The 26,047-nt window shown below is 40.2% G+C and overlaps 4 protein-coding genes across 5 annotated transcripts; 2 read left to right on the forward strand and 2 right to left on the reverse strand.

Moving 5' to 3' along the window:
* On the forward strand, window positions 1–21,118 carry LOC108136436. 2 transcript variants are annotated; one of them, XM_017257593.1, is made up of 8 exons: window positions 1–666; window positions 11,515–11,685; window positions 13,462–13,981; window positions 14,425–14,635; window positions 14,935–15,779; window positions 16,284–16,485; window positions 16,922–18,026; window positions 20,629–21,118. In XM_017257593.1, the coding sequence occupies exons 1-8, from the start codon at window positions 634–636 to the stop codon at window positions 20,806–20,808; spliced, it is 3,267 nt and encodes a 1,088-aa protein (XP_017113082.1). In that variant the 5' UTR covers window positions 1–633; the 3' UTR covers window positions 20,809–21,118. The 2 variants fall into 2 exon arrangements, with proteins under 2 accessions (XP_017113082.1, XP_017113084.1); XM_017257595.1 differs by having other exon boundaries at window positions 14,938–15,779.
* LOC108136439 lies at window positions 18,186–19,873 on the reverse strand. Its single transcript, XM_017257598.2, has 2 exons — window positions 19,546–19,873; window positions 18,186–19,178 (listed from the first exon to the last, which is right to left on the reverse strand). Exons 1-2 carry the CDS (start codon window positions 19,643–19,645, stop codon window positions 18,628–18,630), a joined length of 651 nt encoding a protein of 216 aa, XP_017113087.1. The 5' UTR covers window positions 19,646–19,873; the 3' UTR covers window positions 18,186–18,627.
* On the reverse strand, window positions 20,973–22,662 carry LOC108136440 (pyridoxine/pyridoxamine 5'-phosphate oxidase). Its single transcript, XM_017257599.2, has 3 exons — window positions 22,483–22,662; window positions 21,448–21,966; window positions 20,973–21,277 (listed from the first exon to the last, which is right to left on the reverse strand). The coding sequence occupies exons 2-3, from the start codon at window positions 21,960–21,962 to the stop codon at window positions 21,151–21,153; spliced, it is 642 nt and encodes a 213-aa protein (XP_017113088.1). The 5' UTR covers window positions 21,963–21,966; window positions 22,483–22,662; the 3' UTR covers window positions 20,973–21,150.
* LOC108136438 lies at window positions 22,090–26,036 on the forward strand. The gene is made up of 4 exons (XM_017257597.2): window positions 22,090–22,554; window positions 23,422–23,768; window positions 24,189–24,533; window positions 24,589–26,036. The coding sequence occupies exons 1-4, from the start codon at window positions 22,348–22,350 to the stop codon at window positions 24,836–24,838; spliced, it is 1,149 nt and encodes a 382-aa protein (XP_017113086.1). The 5' UTR covers window positions 22,090–22,347; the 3' UTR covers window positions 24,839–26,036.
* Window positions 26,037–26,047: the final 11 nt, after the last annotated feature.

The following is a 26,047-nucleotide window of genomic DNA, read 5'->3' on the forward strand; positions in this document are numbered from 1 at the left end:
CTCCGCTCGAGACGGTCGTGAATCGGCTGAGACCCATATGGTGTATGGCATAGTATACTACTATATATCTGGCAATATCCGAAAGAAAGGTGCGCATGCGCATGGAAAGCGGGAAAAGCAAGAAAAGCGGCTAAAGCGAGTGGTGTGTTCTGCAAGACGAAGCGTGAAGTGCGGCATTGTTTGCATTTTGATATTATTGTTATTCGTATTTTGTTTTGTTTGTATTGTGTTTGCTTTGGCTAAATGCGGATAAATATGCGGAAAACCTAATCCGCCGAATCGTAACAATAAGCGACGTCAACTGAGTATCGATTACCACTACCGAGTGGTGTGACACTTTTCCGCGGCGCAAAAAACAGGTTGTTTTGCCATTATTATAGACAGCAGGCAGCACCTAGGGCACATTGGCTCGCTGCCCGGTTCACCTGTTCGCCAGTTCACCTGGACACTCCTGGACACCGCGGATCACCTGGCTGGTGGTCATGCTGCCCTGCTGTTTCACATAAAGAAAGCGGGACGAGAAGCTGAAAGGTCGGCGTGAGAGGCGAATCCGCGATAGCGGACCAAGCGGTGGGCAGTGAACCGATCCAGGTGCCGATCCAGGTTCCAATCCAACCCAGAGCCAGAGCCAGGATGTCGGACATCTACTACTGCAGCAACAGCCAGGTGAGTTCTAGTTCAAACCAATTACCTTACCACTAGTGGCCGCAGTGGCCAGGAAATGCGGCTAATTCCAGCGGGCTGTAGTTAAACTTAATCAGAGGTCTGAAAGTACACATTTCTCCAGCTTTTAATTGGATTATTAACCGAACTTGGAACATTTCTTTTTTTTTTTGCAACTCAACATTTCGTATCCAAATCTTGACTTACATTTTTCAAAACATTTTAAGGTTGATTATTTAATTATTAACTTTTGAATTTAAGACCAGGTAAAAAGTTAAACTTAATCAGAGTTCTGAAAGTGCACATTTTACCAGTATTTAATTGGACTATTAGCCCTACTTGGAATTATTTTTTTTTCTGTGCCCGCAAAAGCGGACCAACAACTCAGCTTTTCGTAAAAAATCATTTATATTTTTAAAAAAAATCTTAAGGTCAATTAATTAGTTATTCCTTTTTCCATTTAAAATCAGACAAGAAGAATTTTTTAATTACGTCAGAACGTTAATTATTTATTTACTTTACGTTGAATTTTACACATTTAAAGAATTCAAAATAAGCGACGAAAGTTATTTTTCACTTGTGTATGGAATCACCCAAATTCATTGATCAAAAATCAAATTCTATTACTGTCTACTGGCAGGTAAAAACCATTAAAACCTCTCCCTTCGCCCAGGGGCCAAAAACCAAGTGCATTGTTTCGACTTCGATTTCCCAGACAATAGTTAAATATCTGTGTGGATTCCTGGGGGCCATTTACCATACTCTGCTTACCATGCGGCCATGCCTCCAAAATGGCTTTCAAAATTCCACAAAAATGCGATTTGGCTGCGATCGCTGGTTGGGATTCTTAAAAGGGCAACAATCTTTGGTCATTTCGGCTCAGTTTTCTTTGGGTTATGGCTTTGGCTTAAACGGCTTTGGCTTTCCAATCGCTGTCATAATTGGAAATCGCTGAGCAGCCATAATTAATGAAACAAAAGTAAAAGCGTCGTTAAAAACAGTAACTGTTTCGTTTTTGTCGTGCTGCCGATTGCATAATGCTGCACTAGTTGGTGATATCGGAAACCTGCTAACGATTTCCAATCAGTAACGGCATCGCATCCAATATTGTTATATATATATAAATAGTTCGATATGGGCACAGTGGGCACTGTAAGTTAACGCCCTTGCATTAATTATGCCGGTGATTAATATCGCAACAATTATAGTGCTAGTAATCATTTATCATTTTGTGGAGTAAGGTATATTTTAAGTTCTCTTAAAATAATATACATTCATTAAGTAAAAAATAAAAATAGTGTGCTAATTAGGTCAGATTTTGTATGGGAATAGTAATAAATGTATAGTTATGAACATTTTTCAATATGATAGCAATTTACAAGTTTAGTAGTCACTGTGCTTGGAATTTGACCCACTGTTTGTGTTTTGGCTACTGTAAAATTTATGGAAATTATAATGCCACGCCCCCTTTTCGAGACAGGGGGCGGCAGCATCCACAAACAGAGTCACACACACTCACATACTAAGGAAAGAGAGCAGCGACTTCAGCTGCGTTTAAGTGAAAGTGCGTCCCGTTATAAGCCAATTTTGACTTAGTAACTTACTTTTGCCGTTCGCTGTTGTTGTAATTAAAGTTGTTTTTGTTTTGTTTTTGCCTCGGGCGCTTGGCTGTAAAAATCTGGCCCGCCTTACCAAAAGAAATCAAAAGTTTTGCCACACACAAAAAAAATAAAGTGATCATTTTGGATTTAGGATTAAAGATTTGCATTAGATGTTTATAATGTGTAATAATAAAATAAAATATAGTGTATGCAAAGAGTTTCAGTTACTTTTTAAAATACAAAGTTCAGTAATTTTTTTTTAAATTTTATTTGTAGTTTTACTCTTATATCATCAAATTGTTTTGGAAAAAATACACAAAATTGTTTCTGTGCAGGGTGCGTTGTCGTCTTCTCGTCATCGCTAATCTTCAGTCTTCAGTCTTCTCTCTTCAGCGATTTTAATTTGCAGCTGGATTTCATGCAAAATTTTCGGTTTCTGTTGATTTTCTTTATTATTATTTTTCCCTCTTGTAAATCTCTCAGCCATCAACAACTGTTTTTAGTGGCGTGTATAAATTTGTTTGTGAAATGAGTCGTTGAATACGAATTTGTTGCTGTTTCTCTTTCTTTTGTTTTCTTGGCTGATGAGAATTTTCCAAAAACAAAATATGTCCACTTAAACAATAATAGTGAGAGAGTAGTGGCAAAAGAAAAAAAAATCTAGCATTTTATGCTCTTATGTTAATATACAAAACTTAAGAATGATTTTTGATTTTGTAGAATTTTTATTGATTAAAATTATTTATTACATGATTTTGATTGAATAAGCTTGGTTCATACATTTTAAAGTATCCAAACTCTTTTAAAAGACGTGTTCTAATGGAGTGTTTAGTATTTGTCATAAAAGAATTTTTCAAATAATTTTTGCTAGATAAGGTCATAAAAAAATAAATATTAGAAAAGCCGTTCCTTTGTCATACTCTAAGAATTAAAATCTTTAGGTTTAAATAGGGTTAAGTTAACTTTACACTTTTTCGTCAAACATTTTCTAAAGCGTATGTGCAAAATTTGAACAAATTGTCTCCGCTGAAAGCTGGGTTCTAATGGGTTTGCTAAGTGAACCAAGGCCATGGAGTACGAAAAAATAGGCATTTGAAAAGCATTTGTTAAGGGTATTATTTACCATATTTGTACCAAGGCTTTCGGCTTGACCAAAGTTTTCCTCGCTTGTTAGTTGTTTATTGTTGTTAGTTGTTGGCTGTTAGTTGTTGGTTGTTAGTTGTTGCAGGGCGTGTGTGTTCCATAGGGCCGCAACCAACTATTTGTTGATGCTGTAGTTGTTGTAATTGTTGGTGTTGGCCGCCAAAGGCAAACAACGACTATTGAGCAATTTAGAGTTTATGCTGTGATTGTTGTGGGTTCGTTTCGTTTTCTTTTCTTAAGTCCGCCCGCTGTAATTTAAGCTCCGATCTCTAGGAGTACGTATGCATAAATACAGCTGCGTTCGAAAAAATGGGTTAAGTGCAAACGAAAAAGACATTAAGTGGGGTAAATGTATTTCAAAAGATCTGCTTCTAAAGTTAAGCATAAAGTTTTTTAGATTTTATGAAGTCTTTATGATCTTAAGATTATTATGTTGGTTATTTAATATATGAACGAAGATCATATATTTCCTAATATGTATAAGAACTTGTTTTACGTTTTGATTTTAAAAAACTGTATTTTGCCATTTTGTACATACTTATACAACTATTTAAAAAATGTTAATTCCAGAATCAATTTTTGTTTTTTACCCTGTATGCATATTTTCTTCCTCCAAAACCACTATTATACTGGCCACAGCTGTGCGTTGCCATGTGTGTGCGGTTTGGCATTCCAATAAGTCCATGGGTCTAGTCTGGGTCTGGAGCTGGGGCTTATGCGCCAAAAAGTGATTGCAGCGACAACAACAAACTCGTTTGGCTTAGAAACAAACGCAACAACTTTCAGTTGTCTGCTGACTTTGCTTTGCGGCTATTTTTTTTCTATGTTTTTCTATGCTTATCTGACTTGTGGGGCCCCATTATTGTCTTACTATTTTCGGTTTTCGCTAGCGATTTTTTTCCCTCACTCTCTTCTATATTTTTTTCCCCTAATTTTGCACAATCGCTGACGCCATAGGTGCAAAATAACCAGAAGGAACTTAAGCGTTAAATATCCCTAATTGATTTCAACTCCCTTAGGTGTGGTTTTCAAAATTGGTAGTCCTCTATTTACCCAATAGATTCTGTTCTACCAATTTTTTAAAAAAGTTTTTTTACACATTTATTTTATTTGGCATATAAATATTATATTTAAAATAATTTACAATTATTGGGCTTTAATTAAAATAGCATACATAAAAAAGAAAGACTTAAATCTTTGAGCAAAAAAATTGTTTTTAGCAAAAGCCAATGAAAATGGAGGGAAACTTATCGTTTTGCTAAGGATTTGCCTATTAGCCATTTTCCTCTGTCTTTAAGCTACGGTTTTTTCACTTGCTGTCACATTTTGCAGTCATGTGCAACAGGTTCACCTTACCGAAGAAAATCCAACACTAACAAAAAGCCAGCAGCAACAATATGAAATAAAATGTTGTTGCCATTTGGCCAAATGCCACAACACAGTAACCACTTTGGCTTGAAACAGAAATATGCTTTAACCCTCTAGATGCCAACTACTCTGCTTGATGAACATTTGTACTTATAAGCCTTATTTTGAGGACTATCTGGAATTGTTTTAACTTTGATGTAAAATCTCGTTAATTATATCTGTTAATCATTTTAAAATCTAGTATGCTTCAAATTCTTCAATACTTATTCACAGTACTATTTTAATAGATCTTACTAATAGACGGCAGTGGGTTAAGCTGAGCTTGATTTTTCTGCTGGCTTGAGCACAATCAAATATTTTCTGAATCGACCTTTTGACAGAGCAAAGTAGAAAATCATTAAAGCAGTAGAGCGACAAAGCAGCGGAAAAAAGCGCACTGAAAAAATAGTGTTTTGACTTTCCTAAAATCAATTTGAAGTATGTACATACATATGTATATACGCAATTACCCAATATTCACATATATTTAAACAAAAAAGTAAACTTTTTTATGTATGTATTTATTTTACATGGACATTTGTATGGGCGATTGCCTTTGACTAACCTAACACATATGAACTTATAATTTGTAAGTGCAAGAGAGAGAAAAGAACTTTCTCCCACTGCTTGCATTTTTCGTTAAATGTCATTGAAATAAATTAGAAGCAAAGGAGAAGTAGGAAGGGGGAGGAGCAGAAGAGGAAACCCAAGAAAAAACAAACAATGACAAAAGCCACAAAAGAAGAGTCTGCGCTCTCAGAAGAAAGTAGCACAGATCTTGAACCTCTCTTCTCTTTCTTTCTTTCTCCCCTCTTTTATCGTGGTCTCTTATTAGCGGCGATTTATGGGAATGTTCAATTTTTTTTTTAATTTATAGTTTTTAATTCTCTACTTTTTCAATTGGCAAAAAAAAGCGCACTGCTTGCAGCCTTGAACCAGTGACGTCAGCGGCGTGGGCAGAAATGTATTTAATTTTTCGTTTTATTCAAGGCGTGTTTTTTCTATTTTTATTTGTTTTATTTTAGCTTTTAGTCTGTTTACCTTTTGTGGCATTTTCCTGGTGCAGTTGGCCGGCCAAAATAGTTGCAAAATTTCAATTAAATATGCTAATCTCAGCGGAAATTAACTCTGTTTTTTGGGAAATTGTGGGAATGCCAAAGTTGTAAAATATAAATTGCGTAAATAAACATTTTGAAGTTGTGCTGAGAAAACAAATCGTGGGAGTTGAACAGATGGCGTTTATCTTTACTTTTAAATGATTGATAAAATACTTTCTACATTTGACTTTTTCAATAATATTTTTTTACAATTCATTTGCAGTTAGCTTTGTACTCAATTATTATCTTAAACCTTCAGTTCATCAACCCTTTTTTGTGTCTTTTCTTTTGACTTTTAATTTAGTTATTTTTTGTTTATGATAATTTTTAAGCTTATCTTTAAAATCAACTTTGGTTCCCACATATTCGCAGCCATGGAAAAACAATTCTATTCCCATTCCCAGTTTGGTCCGAAGAATCGCATTCTGAATAGGCAATTCTTCAACCTAGAAGAGAGTTGAAGACAAGAGTAGGAGGGGGATATGTGCGGAGAAAGAGAGGGCGATAGGTGCGGCGGGCAGCAGAAAAATAAATGAATAAATGGCCAAGAAAGCGCCCAGCGGCATTCCAATGATCGATTTTTTTGTTTAAACTGAGAACTTTCTACTTCATTTGGAATTCACAACAAAGACGGTCGATCCAACTTAAATGCTGTCATGGTACACTTAACAAAAAATATAATGTCATGTATAAATGAAAATTTGTATTTAAAAGTAAATTTAAGTTCTAAACTGTAAATAAGTTATGGTATAAATATTTGTAACTTACAAGGAAATCATATTGTAATTTAAAAATTTTTACTAAAATACATTAGTTTATGCACATTAACTGCAAGCATAGAAAATATTTTTTCTTGTAAGGTGGTTAATTATAATTCAACATGCTGCATAAAATTTAAAAAAAAGCCCAGAAAACAAATCTAAAAGTAGTTTAAGAGTTTTCCCCTGTGTATACCCGCGCTGGATTGCATTTTGAATTGCAATAATTGGTGTGGCTTGCTAGTTGAGCTCGTAGGCCGTCGAGACTTCGAGTGAGTCACTCCGACTTCACCCACCTTAACTGCGAAGAGGCACACACCCAGAAAAAGAAGGCAGCCCGGTTTCCAAGTGGCCAGAAAATCGGAGAATCGGTCTCAGTCACGTCGTCGTCACCGATTGCTGGCATTAGCCCAGCTAAGCCAAAGCTTTCCCGATCCCATCCAATCCGATCCGATCCAATCCAAAAGATAATCCACTAGGCACGTAGTGGTTAAGGAGAAAAGAAGACGCAGACGGACACACTGCTCAATTTTGTTTATTTAAAACTCTTAGCCCAAATAAACAATAAACAAACATCGGTTTTGTATTGCTCATAACTAAGTCTGTAATACTTCGTTAAATTCTTTATATAATTTCAAACTGATTGGCATACACGTACATATTTAATTTTTGTCCCTTGTGTCCAATTTTATTAAATTTTCAACGAAAAAGCTTCCAAAGTTCGTTTTATTATATTTTTTTATATTTATACATCTATAATTTACATACTTTTAAAGTTCCCTTTCCTAAAATGCAATGAATAGCAAACATTTCTATAATATCAAAATGCACAAATGTTTATGTTTTTAATCGCAATGGATTGATTTTTCTTGTGATCATAAAATAATATTCTTACGACCATGAGCTAATTGTAATTTTTTTTGTAGGTAGACCTTTCTTTAGCTCATTAGCTCATTATTTGTTGTTATTTTTTCCAGTGCATGTTGGAGAGAGTGGGAGCGCGACAGTTGCAGTGGCAAATGCTCCTTGAGGGGGTCAAAGCTGTTCGTTTTTATCTTACGGGCGAAGTCGCCTTGTCGTCGGATTTGTTTTTTTTTTTTTTTGTTCCCCACTCGGGAGGAGGAGGGTTTCCTCCAGCCGTTTATTGTTCAGCTGCAGCTTTCCCCCGTTCGTTCGGCAAACGTTCCGTTATTAATTCGTCACGATTGAGTGGCAGCTGCGACTGAGAAAACCGAGAAAACTTGAGGAAAAACAGAGTCTGCGGCGGCTGCTTGAAGGGAAATTAGTGAAAAGCTGTCACAGCTGCCGTTTGTACCAAATCGTTCCATTCTGTTCCCCCTTCGTGGACCCTCCATTTCCGCTCCATTCCCGCCCCGTTCCCGCTGCAATCCCTGTCCATTCCCACTCCATTTCGCCTTGTTCCCACTTTGGCCGCACGTGTCTCCACTTCTAAGTGCAACAATACACTCGACACACTGTGCAATGTGATGCTTGAGCGGGAGTTTTGGTGTTGGTGTTCCTAACTCAGGGAACTCGACTTCTGGCCGAGATATAGGTCTATAACTTGCCGTTTGTGCATATATTGGCATGGTGTTCCTAACTTGAGTAACTGGACTGCCCAATGGTCTAACGAGGGGACATTTGATCCTCAGGCGTATTTCCTACAACTGATCCATACATCTTAGGTTTCGTGATTATTGCATAAATGTAGGGGGGCTTATTACTCGGTGTGCCTTGTAGTAACTTGACCCAGAGTCGCAATGATTACGTTGGAGTAGTCACAGTTGCGAAACTAGCTCTGGAAACTTGCTTGATGCACTTATCTTTTGAGTATACTTTAAGCCAATGATTTAATAGGCAGTTCTAATTTTATGAAATATAGTTTTGAGGCCCAAGTCAAACCCCTGGCACCCGTTATTTTCCAAGTCAGTTATTTAAAAGATTTCCTAGCATAAAATCAAGATTAAGTGGGAACCAGGGACAAAGAAGCAATTTTGTGCCCCAACTTTGTATATAGGCCTGTCATTGTAAGCACGTTTTATTAGCCCAATTTGTAGGATCGGATCCATGGCTCCATAAGCCATTGTGTTTCTGCATTATGTCGAGTACGAGAGCGAGTACGATTTGGTTGCACATGGCTATTTCCCTCTTGTAGCCTTTTAATTGTTCTGTGGAAACTCTTACTCGCAACATGGGCTCATAATAATGCGAATAATAATGCACAGATGCCAGATGTTTGGGAGCCACGTTTCGTTTTCGCTTTTCTTTCACACGGCGACCAATTAGGAAAACTCCGGTGGGGAGGGGGTCTTTCGGTCTGGGAGCCATGAGTCGATGTCGACTGGGGTTCGCTCAAACATGTTTGCCGAAACGTGTTTGCAGTGGCAGAAGCAGCAACAAAAACACTTTCATTTCCAGCTGCATCGCCTTGGCTTTGAAAATTTTTACAAAAACAGTGAATACAAAACCAAAAAGAAAAAAAAAAAAAAAAAAAAACATTGTATTTTCGACTGCAATTGGCACGAAAAAATTCGCTTTCGCTTTGTGCAAGCCAAACCAAAACCGAACGATTCAAAAATGCGAAGCTTCTTCGCTTTTCCTCGAATGACACTTGTCAATGTGGAAATGGAAATGGAAATAGAAATGGGAAAACAAGTTCGTGGCCTCAGTCTTTTGAACTCTGCCACATATCGAAAGCCAATGCCTCCCAAGAGTCCCCAACTTTAGACTGGTTGACCTTATGCTCTTCGCAGCGATGCGAAGAAAGTTGCAGCGAGATTTTTGGAATTTTTATTCGGTTTTGTTTGAAAAGGAAAGCGGCCGCACTGATGACCGAGTTCAACACAGGAGCCCTTGTCATGCGATGTTATTGATTAGCGGCATTCAAATGGGTTTTTCGTTTGTTTCAAAGTGTAAAAAAGATTTGCATTTTTAACTGATAATATAGGTCAGCTACCGCTGAAAACAATAGCATTTCACAGTCGATTCTTTTTATTATAAAGAAATAACGTTTTAAAGACAGTTCAAATATCGCCAATATACAATTATGATAAAGAAAGACTTCAATGTCTTTCGATCTTATTTTGTTGATAGCAATAAGTGGATTAAACAATTTGACTGCTGCTTATAAAAAATATTTTACTTAGTTCTGGTCTTTCATGCATACAAAATCAGTAATAAAACCTACGGCTTGCCTTAAGCATAATAAAAAACGTTGTTTTTATAACTTGGCTTTTCCTTTTTCCCCCAGAATAGCATTTCTTAGAAAAGACTAACATTTCATGGAATTACATCCATCCATTACTTTCCAAAACCCCGTTGACGTAACACCCTAATTCCATCACTCGTATAATCAGTAGGCTTTTGGAAGCCCGCATACCAAATTCCGTACTCGAAGCACCCCGCAAATCTCGGTTACCAGAGAACAGTGACCGAAATAGGCGGCAAACAATGGGAGCAAAGTCACAAGCAAGCCAGCGAATAATCAAAAATATGTAAATATGCTAAACGAAATGAAATGAAATAAATAAACAATAAGCAGCGAAAAACCAACAACGAAACTTTCTTTTCTTGACATTGGGCCTCTTGCATTATGGCTGGCCTTTCGGTGAGTGAAACTGGAGCAAGCTTTACTCATTTTTCGAGCCATGTTTAAATGGCCCCAGAGGGCGGTGAACGGAGATTTTTGGGAGGGGCTGCCGGTGGTAAGGGGAGTGCGGGGAGTGCGGGGAGTACGTGGAGTAATGTACAGGGCGTTCAGGTAGACCGTGCTAAATTCGTAGTCGCACAATTAGCACCTGTCCGGTTGGTTAGTTGGTTAGTTTCGGGCGTCCGGCGCATGTCGTCTCCATTACCAGGTCTGTAACAATAGATTATAAATTTTTTTCGCCACTCGCTGACCGACTGTTTGCGGTACAGTGAACACTCTCCGACCAGGAAGACCTTTCTATTTGAATTACATAGCCAAACTGGGCAATTACGAATTGTGACATATTTTTAATTACACCGTTTGATATGTTATAATATGGGAAAGCTTTTTAATAACTATGTAATGGAAATTATTTAATGTTCGATTGAAAAATAATGATACAATTTTAATGCTGGCTTAAATTAAATTAATGTATCGTTTAGAAAGATAGAAAGAAGACGCAATGTAAGCCGCGAATCCATTTTATAGAGGTTTTACCGTTTATACATGCCAAAGTTATTATATCTCGATGACTACTGTATTTTTTATGATTTTATACATTTGGTTTTATTGCGCTCCTAACTAAGGTAACTATTTTCGCCGTAGGCGGATGGTGTATTTGAACTGAACCAAAATTTGTTAGGTTTTCAGGCGATAGATAACTGCTCAAAATGATGCATAAAGCTAGATAAATAAGCTGTGCCTTATTAAGTTCATAATGTTTTCTGTATTTAGATTTCTTTGCAATTTATCTGTTAGTTTTTTCATTTCTTTGCAAGTAAACAGAATTTTGTAAATAAACAGGTTATCAGAACTAACGAATAAAAACAAATTAATCCGACTTAAACCGGAAATTTTTAGAAACCGATTATTTATCTTACTAATTACCACCTTACTGATTTTCTTTTGTTTTTGTTTAAGCCGAAATATTAAAAAAAAAGAAACTTCCTCTAGAGTGTATCAAACTTTTCTTGTAAGATTTAAAAGAAGATACAGAATTTAAATTGCTTTATATGCAATATATATTTTTATATATTTCGTTTATTTTTTTAACCGAATGAATATAAACATTTTTTAATTGAATAACGTTCTTGGTAATGGAAATAAAATGATAACCTGATATTTAATACCTTACTAATAATTTATTATTTTTGCAGATGAAAAAATCGCGCGACGCGGATAAATCATCCGCCACGTTGGCGGCCACCAATACCAATGCAAATTTAAATGCGGCCAATATGGCGGCCGCTGATAAGAAGAACAACAACAACAACTGCAGCAATCGCAACAAAGACAAGAGCATGCAAGCGAACGGTAAAAATTGGAAGGTGAGCGTTAATTAGATATGCGGTAATTAAGGAAACTAAGTAAATTAAGGAAAAAACCAATCCCCGTAGCAAGCGAAAGTGGGTGGGCGGTGGAAATGCAAAAGAAAATGTGAAGTAAGAAAAGTGCGAAATAAAATGCGGTAACTGTGAAAATCTGGTTGCACGTGCGCCAAGCACATTAACCGTTATGCGGCCAACTGACTTTTGACTCCCAACACACTTGGAAACTCTGGTGCTCCAACTTTAACCCCCCGACGGTTAAACTGACATACAGCAATGGTCAATAATCGAAATACAAATAATAAAAACAAATATTTAAAATCTATACATATTTCAGTATATAAATAAATTTTCAAAATAATAATAATATAAAATCTGACAACGTATCATTTTAGGATTTTTCTGAATACAAATTCAAAAAATAAGACATACATACATGTAAAGTTTTTTTATGACAGACCATTGGGCATTAATTTCTTTAAAGCTGAACAGATTTAAATCTTACAGTTATTAAATAACTTTGGGTTTTTATTCAAAAATTTTAAACGATCAAAAAAAAAATTGTTATGTTACTAAAACAAAATTTTTTAACTTTGGAACTGGCAGTAATTATTAAGAAACTGAAATTATATTTCTGTTGATTTTACCTCATTCCAACCAGATGAAAACTACACGGAATTAGTAAAATACGATTGCGAAACGGGGCAGCATAGTGTTGAAGTGCGTAAAGTGGAGTGTTAAGAGTGGAATTGGCCGGCGAAAAGTGTTGACCGATGCCAGGTTATGAAACGAGGAAGCCATTTGAGTTTAATTACTCGTTGTTCACTGGACTTTATTTTGCATTGTTATTGTGAGTGTTATTGTGAGCTGGCTGGTGAGCTGGCTTTGGCAGCATCACTTCACATCACATCACATCACATCACATCAAATCAAATCACATCGCATCACATGGAAGCACGCAGCCGGCGAGGAAAACTGAAACTGGGCCGACTGCTGACCCGTTTTGTCTTGGCCCCGAGAAAAGTGGTGGCAACAGCAGTGGTTTTTTCCTCTTACCTTAGTTGCGCTTTAATTGTTTTTCTAAAATGTGCCCGTGTCTGCGCGTTCTGTTTTCTGTTTTAGACTCTTTCGCAACTGCAACATAAAAGCCAATTCCCCCCGTCTTTTGCCGCTACGTTACGTGCTATTTAAGCCTGGCTAAAAATAGGAACAAACTGTTAAAAATGTAAAGAATATCCAGTTGAAATCCATTATGCATTTTGGGAAAATCAAATTGATTTAATCTATCAATTTAGTTTAATTTAGTCTTCGGTTAAATTTAAATATAAGTTGGTAACACCGACCTCTTATGCTTCATTAAGTTGGCAACGTCGGCGCGCGATTTGAATTAATTGTAAAGCAAAAAAATAAACCAAAAATATCCACAAATCGTAAATGGAATACGAATTTCCTTAATTACAGCAGCTGCTTCCTCGCGCTAAATCTAAATATTGCATGCTGCATTTGCATGCTGCAGCAGCATTAGGGGCCAGAAAAAAAATATAATTTTCAAGTGCGAGTTTTTCGAGTTTTTCGATTTTTTGGTAGAGTTTTCTCAGCCGCTTCGTTCCGTGATTTGATTTAACGGCATGATTTGGCTGAAAACCAACAGCATTTAAGGCGCTTAGCTGGTCAGCGACCTTGCTTAATTATTGAGTCCGCTGGAAAGTGCTTGTACTGATGGAACATACTATATGTGTATTTCTTTTTTTTTCTTTATTTTTCGGCTTTTCGCAGGGCATTGTCCAGAGCAATCCCAATCCGACTGGTAATGGTGGTGGTGGAGTCGGCGTGGGCACCACCGCACAACCGCCAAAGGTTTTCCACAACACCCGATGCACAAGGCACCACAAACCGCACCACAGTCACGGCAATGGAGTGCCAGCTTCCGTGGGAGGAGGATTGGGTGGATTGGCCTCCTCCAATGGACCATCGTTGGAGACGCCACAGCAGCGGGAAAGGGAGCGAGAAAGGGATCGGGATCGCGAGCGGGATCGTGAGCGGGATCGTGAGCGGGATAGGGACAGAGAGCGAGAGCGGGAGCGGAACATGGAACGAGAGCGGGAACACCACCTCCACATGCACCAGCACCAGCACAATCACGGCCTGAGGAGAAAGTCCGAGTCCGTCCTGTCCACCGACTCGGACATCCGCTTCACCCGCCGGAAACTGGGCGATGGCCAAAAATGCGGCTGCGCCGTCATCGCCGGATTCCTCATCGCCCTCCTCGTCGCCGGAGTCTTTGTCTACGTGGGATGTAAGTTACAGATTATCAAATTTAAATAATATATAATATAATTTTCCATTTAAAAGAAAGAAAAGTTAAGGAGATTATTATTAGATTTATATTCAATTCAATGTTAATATAACTTGAAAAGTTTCAAAGATGATAGGTAATCCTAGTAAATCGAAAGTAAAATTGTTTTCAAATTTATTTATTTATTTATTCACATATTTGTTATATTCCCATTTAAATGGAAATACATTATTTTAGAGTTATCCCACTTATATTAAAAATCGTTTCGTAGCATCGTATATGCCTAAAATTTTAAAACTTCAGAGATATAATATTAAATTAAACTTACATGTTGTATTATTTAAAATTGTATATTTACGAAGCCAAAATTTAATAAGTTAAATTCTCAAACTGAGTATCAGTATCAGTATCAGCGTTACTAATGGAGTGTTTACCTCCCGTAGACACCTATTTCCGGCCGGAGCCGCTGCCGGATCGCGTGTTCCGCGGCCGCTTCATGGTGCTGAACGACAAGTGGAGCATGGAGCTGGCCAACCAGAACTCGATGAGGTTCCAGCACAAGGCCCGCGACTATCGGGAACGGATTAATCTCACCCTGCGTCGGTCTGATCTGCGTGAGGCATACGAGGGCAGCGAGATATTGGCACTGGACGGGTAAGTTTACCCAGAGGATTTTTGAGAACGTTAAAGATATTAAGTATACGCAACATAGTAAAACTTCTAAGCAATGGTATAATTTTTTTTTTCATATACATATAATTTGTTAACTCATCCAGAAAATGCTCTTCCCCTTCATATTTCAACAAAAATCAAAAGTTTGCAAAAAGTTCTTTTTTAATTTTGATAGTTAATGATTGATTTATTTGCCACTTGCCTCGGATATTGTATGTTGGTTTATTTACCTTTATAACAATTTATATACTTGTAATTCCTAATTCCCATTTAACCCGCAGCAGCGAGGACAACAACAACATAATCGTGCACTTCAACATGATCTTCGATCCGTACGCGGGTCTGGTGAGCAGTGGCGACCTGCTGGCCCTGTTCCACGAGGAGATGACCCAGCCGTCGCAGCAGCGCCGCCATTTCGCCAACATGACAGTGGACGTGGCCAGTCTGAGCATCAAGGAGACGACGGGCCTGATCGAGGAGCCGGTGATGTCCAGTTCGCCGCTGGGCGGACACGATGAGACCACCGAGCCGGTGGTGACCACCACTCCGGCTCCGCCGCGTCGCTGTTCGCCGCTGGAGCTGACCTACTGCCGCCAGGTGGGCTACAACATCACCACCTATCCGAATCTGCTGGGCCACGCCAGCTACGAGCAGCTGGCGCAGGATGTCATCGTGTTCCGGGAACTGGTCGACGGAGAGTGCCACCGGGAGGCCTACGATTTCGTGTGCCGCCTGCTCCAGCCGCCGTGCGACACCCACGGCGCCGATTTGCAGCCCACGCCGGGCCAGATTTGCCGCGAGTACTGCGAGTCCTTCATGGCCGGATGCGGCAGTCGACTGCCGCAGCGATTCCGGCACTTCTTCGACTGCGAACGCTTCCCGGAGTCCACGGGCACCCAGTCCTGCCACCAGAAGCCGCACTGCGTCAGCGACATGCAGTCCAATGTCCAGAGTCCCCGGCTCTGCGACGGCTATGCCGATTGTCCGGATCTCTCCGACGAACGCAGCTGCGCCTTCTGCTCCCCCAACGCCCTCTACTGTGGGCGTGGCCGGGCCTGTGTGCCGCGCAAGGCGCGATGCGACGGAAAGGCCGACTGTCCGGACGGAGCCGATGAGAAGGATTGCCGTGAGTAGAGCAACTAACTACAAGTGGGGAACTATTTACATGTTATTTGTTGATTGTGATTTAAACAGCATTAAAAAACAAATGAAAAAGGCGTATGCAAATAGTACCACTCAGATTTTTAGTACAACAATTTATAACAAGAAATTCATAGATACTTTAAATTGACATTAATATAATGTACTACTAATAGTTTTTTGAAAAATGAATATGTGTGGTATAGAAATGTTCAGAGAATTATAATTCTTTGTAAGGATTTCCAAAAAAAAAATTTACATTTTAAATAAATTTGACTTCAGAGATTTTACGTCACTCATGCGGGTTGCTAACAGTGTGTATATTTAATCAGCCATGTATAATATAATATAATAAAACATCCATATTGTAGTACATCAGCTTCAGAATTGAAATGAATGACTGCTCCAAAAGATTTCTGTGACAATACACTTAGATTAATATATGTTGTTGATACAAATTTTGTACTAATAAATTATTTGTCTCCTTCAGTTTCCATAGCTCCACTGGCCGCCGATCTGTTGCATCCAGAGCCCCTGGTTCCGTACCTCCCACGCTTCCATTCCGCCGGATACGCCGTCTTCTCCGAAAAGGGAGTTGTGGGCAAGCTGTGCGCCGAGGGTCTGGAAGGCGATGCCAAGCTGGTGGTGCGCCAGACCGTCTCCGAGTCGCTCTGCAAGTCCCTGGGATACGAGTAAGTATATCTCTAGATATTTGTCAAAACTATAGAATATTTCCCTTCATCAAAATTCGCATTCGGCTCTACTAATAATTATTAGCTGCATTACCATAATTCATATTAAAGCTAATACACTTTTATAAGGTTTATTTTTATGTTAGCTACTTCTATATTTTCAAAATTGACCCAAAACTGCGCTTTTGGCAGTTGCTACTCTGAAACCGGAATTTCTTGGGTCAAAATATTTCCTTTTGAAATTCTGCTTTGGTCCACCCTAGAATTCACAATACTTTTAGAGACCATTACTTAATCGTGATTTCTGAAAGTGTATGGTTTAATTACCTTTATTATAATCCGAATTTAATTTTTGGTTGAATCAGAACTCCCTTTAAATTAAGACACTTCCAAGAGTTCTCCAGATTATAACTAGATTTGTATTCCCCTCCCGCAGATCCGTGGAAATCTTCGATGTGCAGAACGACACGGAGCAGTTGAGCGACTACGTCCGAGTGCTAGATCCCCATGCGCCGGAGATCAGCTTTATCCGGACGCACTGCCCTCGGCGGCAGGTGCTCTACGTGGGATGCGGCGAGCTGCGGTGTGGCGTCCAGTCGGCGCTCTTCAACGCCAAGCAGCACCTGGCGCTGCCGAAGATGTCGGCGCCCGGGGATTGGCCCTGGCTGGTGGCCCTGTTCCGCGAGGACATCCACGTGTGCGACGGCACCCTGATCTCGCAGGACTGGGTCCTCACCACCGAGGGCTGCTTCCAGGGCCAGCCGCGTGCCACCTGGATGGCCATTGTGGGCGCAGTACGTCTGTCGGCCAAGGCGCCGTGGACGCAGCGGCGCCGCATCATCGGCATGATCAAGAGTCCGGTGGAGGGCTCCACGGCGGCACTGGTGCGCCTGGAGACGCCGATCAGCTACTCGGACCATGTGCGACCCATCTGCCTGCCCGATGCCCTGCAGCGTCGCCTGCTCCAGCAGCCGCCGGCCCAGAGGAGATCCCATGTCGTCCCGGTGGCCGAGCGACTGGAGGGCCAGCAGCTGGTGCCGCGCAATCGGCTGGCCCAGGAGAACCAGCAGTTCTTCCTCATCCCATCGCAGGAGCAGCTGGACAGTTCCACGGAGAACCATGGAGAGGAGGAGGATCAGGATGAGCAGGAGGATCACTTCGGGGCCCGGGCGGCCGCCTCCTACATGCCGAAAGCGGAGGCTCTGCACCAGGAACTGGATGCCTATCCCCTGCCGGATCATGCGCCGCAGGTGAACTACTACGGCGGCAGCTCGTCCTCCTCCTCGGGAGCCAGTGTCACATCCTCGTCATCGGCCTCATCCGTCCGCAAGGCCACCAAGGCTCCTGTCTCGGTGGCGGTGGTTCCGGCTGCCCAGGAGCAGATCTGGACAAACTGCAATACTCTGGGCTGGTCCCGGCAGCGGGATCACCTACAGCGCGTCCAGCTGAAGATCGGCGACATGGCGCCCTGCGAGAATGTGTCCATCGCCACCGTGAACTCCATGTGCATGGAGGCCACCTACCAGAAGTACGACTGCACGGTGAGTACAACTTTTGAATTGAATTTCTGATACTCAATAAAATAGCAAGCTGAAAGTTTTAATTATTTGAAGGCCTTCTTGGTAACTTTGTGAAATAATCCGGATAGCACAAGTTATAAAATTAATTAAATTATCGAGTACCCAAAAAAAGGCATTGCATTAAATATTTAAACTTTATTAAACTGAAGTATTTCATAGGAGGTAAAAAAGAGGCTAAAAAAGTAAGATACTATTTTTTCCGTTAGTTTGTTTTTTTATAATTTTAATTTGAAAAATAATTTGTAAAAAATTGAAAAATTGAGACACAATGATATCAAATTGAAGTGTATTTAAAAAAAATTCATTTAACTTTTATAAAAGACAAATTAAATTATAAACTGCCAGAAGGTAGACTAGGAACTATAGTAGCGTTCATGTAGCTTAAATTAATAACAAAAAATATTTATTTTACATAATATAACATTTGGGTTTGGACGATTATTTGGTGAGATAGGTATAGTGTTAGTCTTAGGAACAGCGGTTCAACCTTTTGGCTTATGCCTACATTTAGATGGTTATATCGTATACGTACTATAGCTATGTACAAATGGTGATCAGCGACTTAAATGCGAATCGAACGCATGACAGGAACGGGGTGGGGAACCACTGGAGTGGACGCAGTGCGTCTTGACTTGGCGCAGACTTCCAAGCGCAGGCGTTTTCTTAGTGGCTCCTGCTGCTGCAGATCCTCCTCCCGCAGAGGTGGTGCTGCGTTAATCTCCACCAGCTGCTGCGACTGTTCCCTGAGGAAACAATTCTGGCGATGCACGGGAGCTGCTCCTGCACTGGGCAGCGATCCCAGAAAGCAGTTCATCCGATAGACGGGTACCGGCTTGTAGTCCTGCACGGGCTCCTCCTCCTCCTTCTCCCCCACTTTTTGGCCATCGGCCTGCTCCTGCTTCTGCTCCACTGGACGCTTTCTCTTAAGGGACTCGGTCTGGCTAATATTTCTCCGCATCTGCGACCAGTCGAACCTCAGGTGGAAGGTGATCTCCGGGCAGGGAAACAGGAGCAGAAAGTACTCCAGCAAATGCGCCTCGAACACGTATCCCTTGCCGTTGGTCAGGATCAGGGCGTTCCTTTGGGCTTCCGGAATGTCGAAACGAGACATGGCTAGAAATCAATAGGGGAAATAATGTTAGATGAGTTATTTTATTGTTAAGAATTTAAAATGTATTATATATTTTTTACCATTTTTTTTAAAGCAACATATGTACATATATAAAAGGTTTCATTTAATCCACTTTAGATTGTGAGAAAAAGAAAAATGAAAGTATTCGCTCTTTTCGTATAAATGATATTTATTGAGATGAAAACTTGGCCATCTTTACTAAAAATGTCAAATTAGTTTCGATTTTAGGTATATAAGAAATCTTAATGATTCTGTTGTGAGCTCAAGATAGGTTTAGGGATTTAGTTAAATTATTCTGCAAGATACTACTACATTCCAATGCTTCGTGTGTTTTGTTGTGTGACTCACCTTGGGAGATGACCTCTTCGTAGGTGTTGGAGGATCCGCAATTGACGATGTTTGTCTTGCCCTGAAATAGGATCTTTAAGCTGCTCCTGGTATGCGTCATCCTTTGAATTTGTGTAGTTAATTTAATCACTTTGATCTTGATCTTGACACTGGAAATTTTACTTTTCCCTTTTATCACTATTCGACGCGATGTGTTCTCGCTTGGAAAGTTGCCGATCGAATGCAATGCAACTGTTGGCGCTTCGTTTTATATGTTTTGTGTTTATGTGTCCCTTCGACCGTTGCCTGTTCTTTCTTTCTTTCTCTCCCTTTCATTTTGCCTGCTTGCAGCTGGACTGCATAGATGTTGTCTTCGCTATCCTAGGTAAACCTTTGCAGGTAACGGGGGTTGTTAAAGTCTGTTTGTGTGTGTTCGCTCGTGCTCGCTTAAATGGCAATTGGAGAGAGTCAAAGAGAGAGAGAGAGAGAGCGAAAATTACTCATTCAATTTGGTTTTTGTCTCGACAGCTATTGTTGTTGTTCTACGCAGAACGCGTTTCTGCATGTCGCGTGCGGTGACGTCACGATCGCCAATTGGGGTGACACGACAAGAGTTTAATTCGATGGTGAAATGTTAAAATAGAGTGGTCCCCAATTAATGGTTGTTACATTTAAGAGGCTAAACAACAATTTTAATATTTAATCATTTTTTAAAACACATACATACATACATATGGATTCATATTTACTAAAAGAGAAATCAATGTATAAAACCTACACAAAATTATATTAATTATTTTCATTCATTTTATTAAATTGGATTTTTGTTGGAAAATCAAGATAAAGTCTTTTAGCTAAAATAAAGAAAAAGTGTGTATCGATATTTAGTTGTAACCTTTTTGCTGCTAGGAAAAAAAAACAACAATTTATGCAGTTTTTACTTGAGATTTCTTTAGTGAAATAAGCCGTTGCATACTTTTAGGCCATACAGATTTAAAGTAGCTGGAGAATTCCAACAACTAACTTAGATAATACTTACTTTAGATACTATTTTGTATTATATACCAATTTACAACATCTGTTTTTGTCATCCTCCTCCTCCAGCAAGAGGAGTACTCGGGAGCACCCGTTCAGTGCCTGATTCCCAACACGAATCAGTGGGCCCTCATCGGGGTCTCCTCCTGGCGGATCGCCTGCGGACCCACGGGCGTGGAGCGGCCCAGGATGTACGACAAGATCGCCTCGAATGCCGCCTGGATTCGCGAGACGATCAGCGCGGTATAGTCCCCTGGGGCGGCGCCACGCCCCCTCAGCATTTGTGTAGAAAACGGAACCGAACTCACTGGGTATTATGTGTGTGTGTAGCAACCAATTTTAAGCATATGTAACTAACCTGCTCTAATGTTACTCGAACCTAACTCTATGCTAAAACTATTCTTTAAACATCCTTTTTTTTTGCTGTTTTGTGTAATATTTATTAACTATGTTGTAATTGTATGTTAAACATGTCGAAAAGGAAGCAAATTTAGTTATTAGAATTTACGTTTAGCTGTTTGTAGAAAGATATTGTTGAATAAAATGAAATCGCCTAAAATCGGGTTGTAGTGTTAAGAGGTTTTTATCCTTTTAAGTGGATATGTGCATGGATTCCCATTTTCCGTTGCTTTGAAGGCGGTATTGTACCCGATCTGCGATCTCGTTGAGACCCACTTTCAGGAAGTCCCATCGTTGCGGCTGGAATTTCCAGGCGGTACTGAAAGGTAACAATTAAATATTATTTAATATATCACTTTGAAAAAGTATGGAAAAATGTGACTATGTATCTAAAAGCTACACTAACGGTTAAAATATAAAAGTAAATACCAAATAATCTTTGGTGGTGTTTGGGGCTACTAATGTACATATACATATGTATGTACTTACTAGCTGGCGGGCCTCTCGATGGATTTGCCGCTATGGTCCTGGAGGAATTTATCATGCCTCGCCTTGAGAACATCGTAATTGATAGGCTCTCCGCAGGGGCAGATGTGGCCCCTGATTTGGGATGCCAAGTTCTCCTTGGCCCACAAGCCATCCATTTCGTCCTGGGGAAGTTCCACGGCAGTGGCCCCGATCAGTCGCACCTGCCATGTGGTATCCTTTCCGGCTTGATCCTTGACATCCGGCATATAGAAGGTAATGCAGGCCTTGGGATTGGCCTGAAGGTTTTTGAAGTTGCGCGTATACCGATGCGTTATGTAGAACACAAAATTATCCGCGGTGAGACCTCGATACAGGACAGTGCGATTGAGGACTCCGAATTCCTCGTCCACCGTGGCCAGATTCATTTCCTGCATAAACCCCTCCGGATGTCCCTCCGCCGCTGCCTGCAGGATTTGCTTGAAAAATTCCACGGGATCGGAGGGAAAGTCCTCAATTTTGGCCAAAGCGGACGACATATTGCTAGGAACAAGTTTATAAGTTTATAATCACGATTAATATTGTTATTAAGTTATTACATTTTAATTATTGGTTTCTTTAAAGATATTGTGTTGAAAATTAAAATTGAATTGAAAGTTGTTCAAAATTGGCGCTTTTTGCCCGCTGTTATCCCTAACAGGGTTTTAACAGAACAAGAAGTGGTTAGCCAACACTGCCTCGTTAGGCGGCCGCCAGCTGTTCGCCGCGCGGCGTTTGCCAGCACCATGCCAAATCTGGGCTAAGTCGCGACAAAAAAAAAAAAAAAACAAAAAATCGGAAAAACGAGGAAAATCAAACCGGAATCGCGAGTCTGGGGCGGCTGAACGGGAACGGGAAAGCCCGCTGAGGAGCAGGAGCATCAGGATGACCTCCATTCTGGACATGAAGGCCGGTCCGCCCGACTACTGGGCGGAAATCAGCAACTTCTTTCTGCCGCTGAAATACCTGATCACCAACGACCGCTTCGATTCGTTGGTCCGGGACATAGACTTCTATTACCTTATCAACGGGGTCTTCTGGATCTTTGTGACCTTGTCCTGCGGCTACTACGCCTTCCAGCGCCTCTTCCAGGTGGGTCCTGTTCGGGGGTAACTCCTGAATCTGAATCCAAATGCTTTGCAAATCCTGCCAATCGACGTAGCGCCTCCAATTGCACTTTTCTTTTGAGGGGTTGCTCGGCCGAAATCGCGTTTATAAATAAACAGAGCGGAAACGGGGACGGATTCGGATTCGGGGGGTTGGCGGGTGCCACCCGGGTGGGGCACCTAAATAACGATGGCTTCCACCCCATTTGGGGCGCAAAATTCAATACTTCTTTGAGAGTAGTTGGAGTTTTAAAAGCCCCTTTACCGGCAAACAATATGAAAAATCACAAAAAAAAACTGTGAGGATAAGCTATACAGTGGTGATTATAATAAATAGTTAGTGCTCAAACCATGGAAAAGGTTATAGAACAAATAATTAAAAAGTTGTTTGTATTTTGTGCCCATTTCAAGTAGGTAAGGCAATTAAAGGCATTTTATGAAATTATTATTTTAAAAAAATATATTTATATAAACGTAGTTAAATTGTCTTAAATATCGTAGTTTTTTAATAAGAAATAAAGTAAAAGAGTAAGTTAAAATGAAGTAAAAAAGAAGTCTCTTAAGTTATATATCTTTTTCCTTTAGAAAGTGAATAGTTTTTTAATAACCATATAGTACTTAGTTTGAAGTGCTGAATACGATTAGGACTTAATGGAAATAGTGATTATCATTGTACTTTCGATTTGCAAAATCCCAAAATGGTTGCATTCCGGTCCTGGCATCAGCGATAGCATAATCTGGCGACCACCGACCGACGGACGCTGACCACAATCCATTATCTGTAACGAACCAAGACCAATGTTCGACTAATTGTCCACTTTACACACTCCTCCGTGCCGTCTGCCCGTTGCAGTTCTTCCTAAAGTCGTCCAACATGAAGCACTTTCAGCGAAGGCTGTTCGCCCGCGTGATCTGGAACATCGCCTTTTACTCGGCTAGCTGCCTGTTCCTGCACTTCTACAACGAGTTCATGATCCTGCCGCAGCTTATGAAGAACCAGGGACGCTACTCGCTGTTCTACTCCTTGGAAAACCTCATCTTCTATCGCTCGCACCAGGCGGAGAAGTTCCAGTTCTACTCGATCTTCATCATCACGTTCTACCTGCATGGGGCCTGGTTGGACTTCAAGGACGCCGATTTCCTGGAGGTGGGCTCCAAGGGACTCTACCTGCTGTCCCTCGTCGCCATCGATGTTTACAGGCAAGTCCAGACGTGATTGCTTTTGACCTGATCCCTAAAACAGGGCTCAATATTATGAGCCTGTAAGCTCAATGTTAAGTCTCCCCCTTCATTCTATAAAAAAAAGCCCTTTATATAGCTTTAAATGTGTATCCACTATAAACACTTGCTGTCTTATTTTATGAATGAAAATGCTGGGGAATTTTGCCGTTAAAAAAAGTTAAACTCAATTATCACTGAAAGGCAGGAATTCAATTATCAAAAAATAAGTAATGATAATTAAATCAAATTTCATTGTTACAAAAAAAAGTAAGCACATGTCATTATTGTTACAAAAAAAAAGTAAGCACATTTCATTATCATAAAAAATAAAAGAGACATGCCATTTAAGGAACATTTAAGTATCAATTAACAACTTAATGCTTCTGGTCTTGTTTTCAGGTACGAGAACTACTTTGTGGGCCTGAATCTGACGGTGGGTCTGTACAGCATACTTACCGAGGTGCTGGCCCTGCTGGTCCTGCCCAGCACCAATTCGCACCGGATCATATACCAGGTCTTCCTCGGCCTGCGGATAGTCGTGTGGGCGTATGTGTTCGTCAACCTGCTGCCCTTCAAGTACTTCATACCCACGCTGTTCGCCAAGAACTTCAAGCTGCCCCTCAACGTGCCGATTTGGTTGTGGTACGGCCTCTCGATCTGGAATTCACCGGTGCTGCAGTATTTCTACCATCAGATATATCACACAGCGCCCTCAGATTGTTCGGGCGAAGGATCGGCGGCTAAGTAAGAACTCGTTGCATTTGAAATTCATAACTAAATGTGTGTTTGCTTGCTGCAGGTGCATCCTGGTCAAGGACACCAGTGAGTTTCGACACTACAAGACGCTGAAAAAGGCCTATTTGGAGGTGAAGCTGGCCCATATTAGGACCACGTCCAACTCGCTGCCCTCCGAAACCAGTTCGGCCTCGGCCAAAACCTTTCAGGCCATCAAATGCGTCATGATGCTGAAGCGCAAGTTGAAGCGGATTCGCGAGGGACGTGGTCATGAGCCGGAGGATGAGAACGATGATCTGGTCACCGATGCCTAATCTCGTCCAGAAGCAAGGACGGCGCACACTCTTACACACGTAGACACACATTTCCTTAAACCAAAAAAGACACAAGTTCTGCTTAGGCTAAAAATTCAGAAAGTTGAAACTACCTCCCACTGGCTATATGTAGCGCTCTCACTCTCTTTTCCTCTCTCTTTCTCTCACTCACACAAAGGCTAGTTGAGGTTTGTGCGCGTTTGCTAAATCGTGATCAACAGTGCGTTTTGGCAACATAAAAACATCGTAGAAAATCTCAAAATCATCCTCAAAATGTGGACAATTTCTAATGATTGTCAACATAAATATTTAAATAAATTTTACTAGCTAAAACATTGGGTAAAATTCAAGTCCTAAAAATTGTCAATTTATCAACGAATGTAAACATTTTTAAAAGTTTTGGTAGCTGTCAAAATTGCATTATTAAAGAGACTTATAAGTCTTAATTTTATTAGTTGTTAAAATAAAGGATAAACTAAATTCTAGATGATATTCTTAACTCAAGATTTAAAATTAAAATCAAAAGGTTCGTAATATTTCAATGAATTGTCAACATTACTGTATTGTTAATCGATATATTAAATTTAAGATGCTAAAATCATGTTTCAAAATGAAAAATCTAAGAGTGAAGTTAAAAAGACTATACAAAATTATTGATTGTCAAAATCTTAGGTCAAAAAGTGAGGCTCATAAAAATAATCTCCTAGGAATATTTAAAATATTTGTATAATAGATAAGATTATGATAGTTGCCGAACGCACTGCACTAAATGTACTTATTCGTGATAAACTGCGGTACAGTGTTGTTCCATATTAGCGAAAAATACTGTTAGTTAACAATTTATTTATTTAACCTCTAGATAAATTTTGTACCCCAACCAATCACGATTTGGCTAACACGTGTAAACCAAGCGGCTGAAACTACCTTAGCAAAATAAAAAATTATCGCCCGATTTTTGGCGCCAATGGAGATCGCCTCGGCTGATATATATAGTTACTATATCTCTCCAACTCTCTCTCTCTCTCCCTCGCACACACGAACGCAGTTTCTCTCTCCTTTAGATTTGTAAGTCGCCTTCAACTTATTGTTGTTGTTTATTCGCTGTGACTTAATGACATATTGAAATATTGTAATGTGTTTTTTTTCGTTCCTTTTAATTGAAATATACTATTTATGGGCTAAACGAGCGCAATTGAAATGTGTGTGTTG

Source organism: Drosophila elegans, unplaced genomic scaffold, assembly GCF_018152505.1.
Source record: "Drosophila elegans isolate 14027-0461.03 unplaced genomic scaffold, ASM1815250v1 contig_149, whole genome shotgun sequence".
In the NCBI taxonomy this organism is placed as follows: domain Eukaryota; kingdom Metazoa; phylum Arthropoda; class Insecta; order Diptera; family Drosophilidae; genus Drosophila; species Drosophila elegans.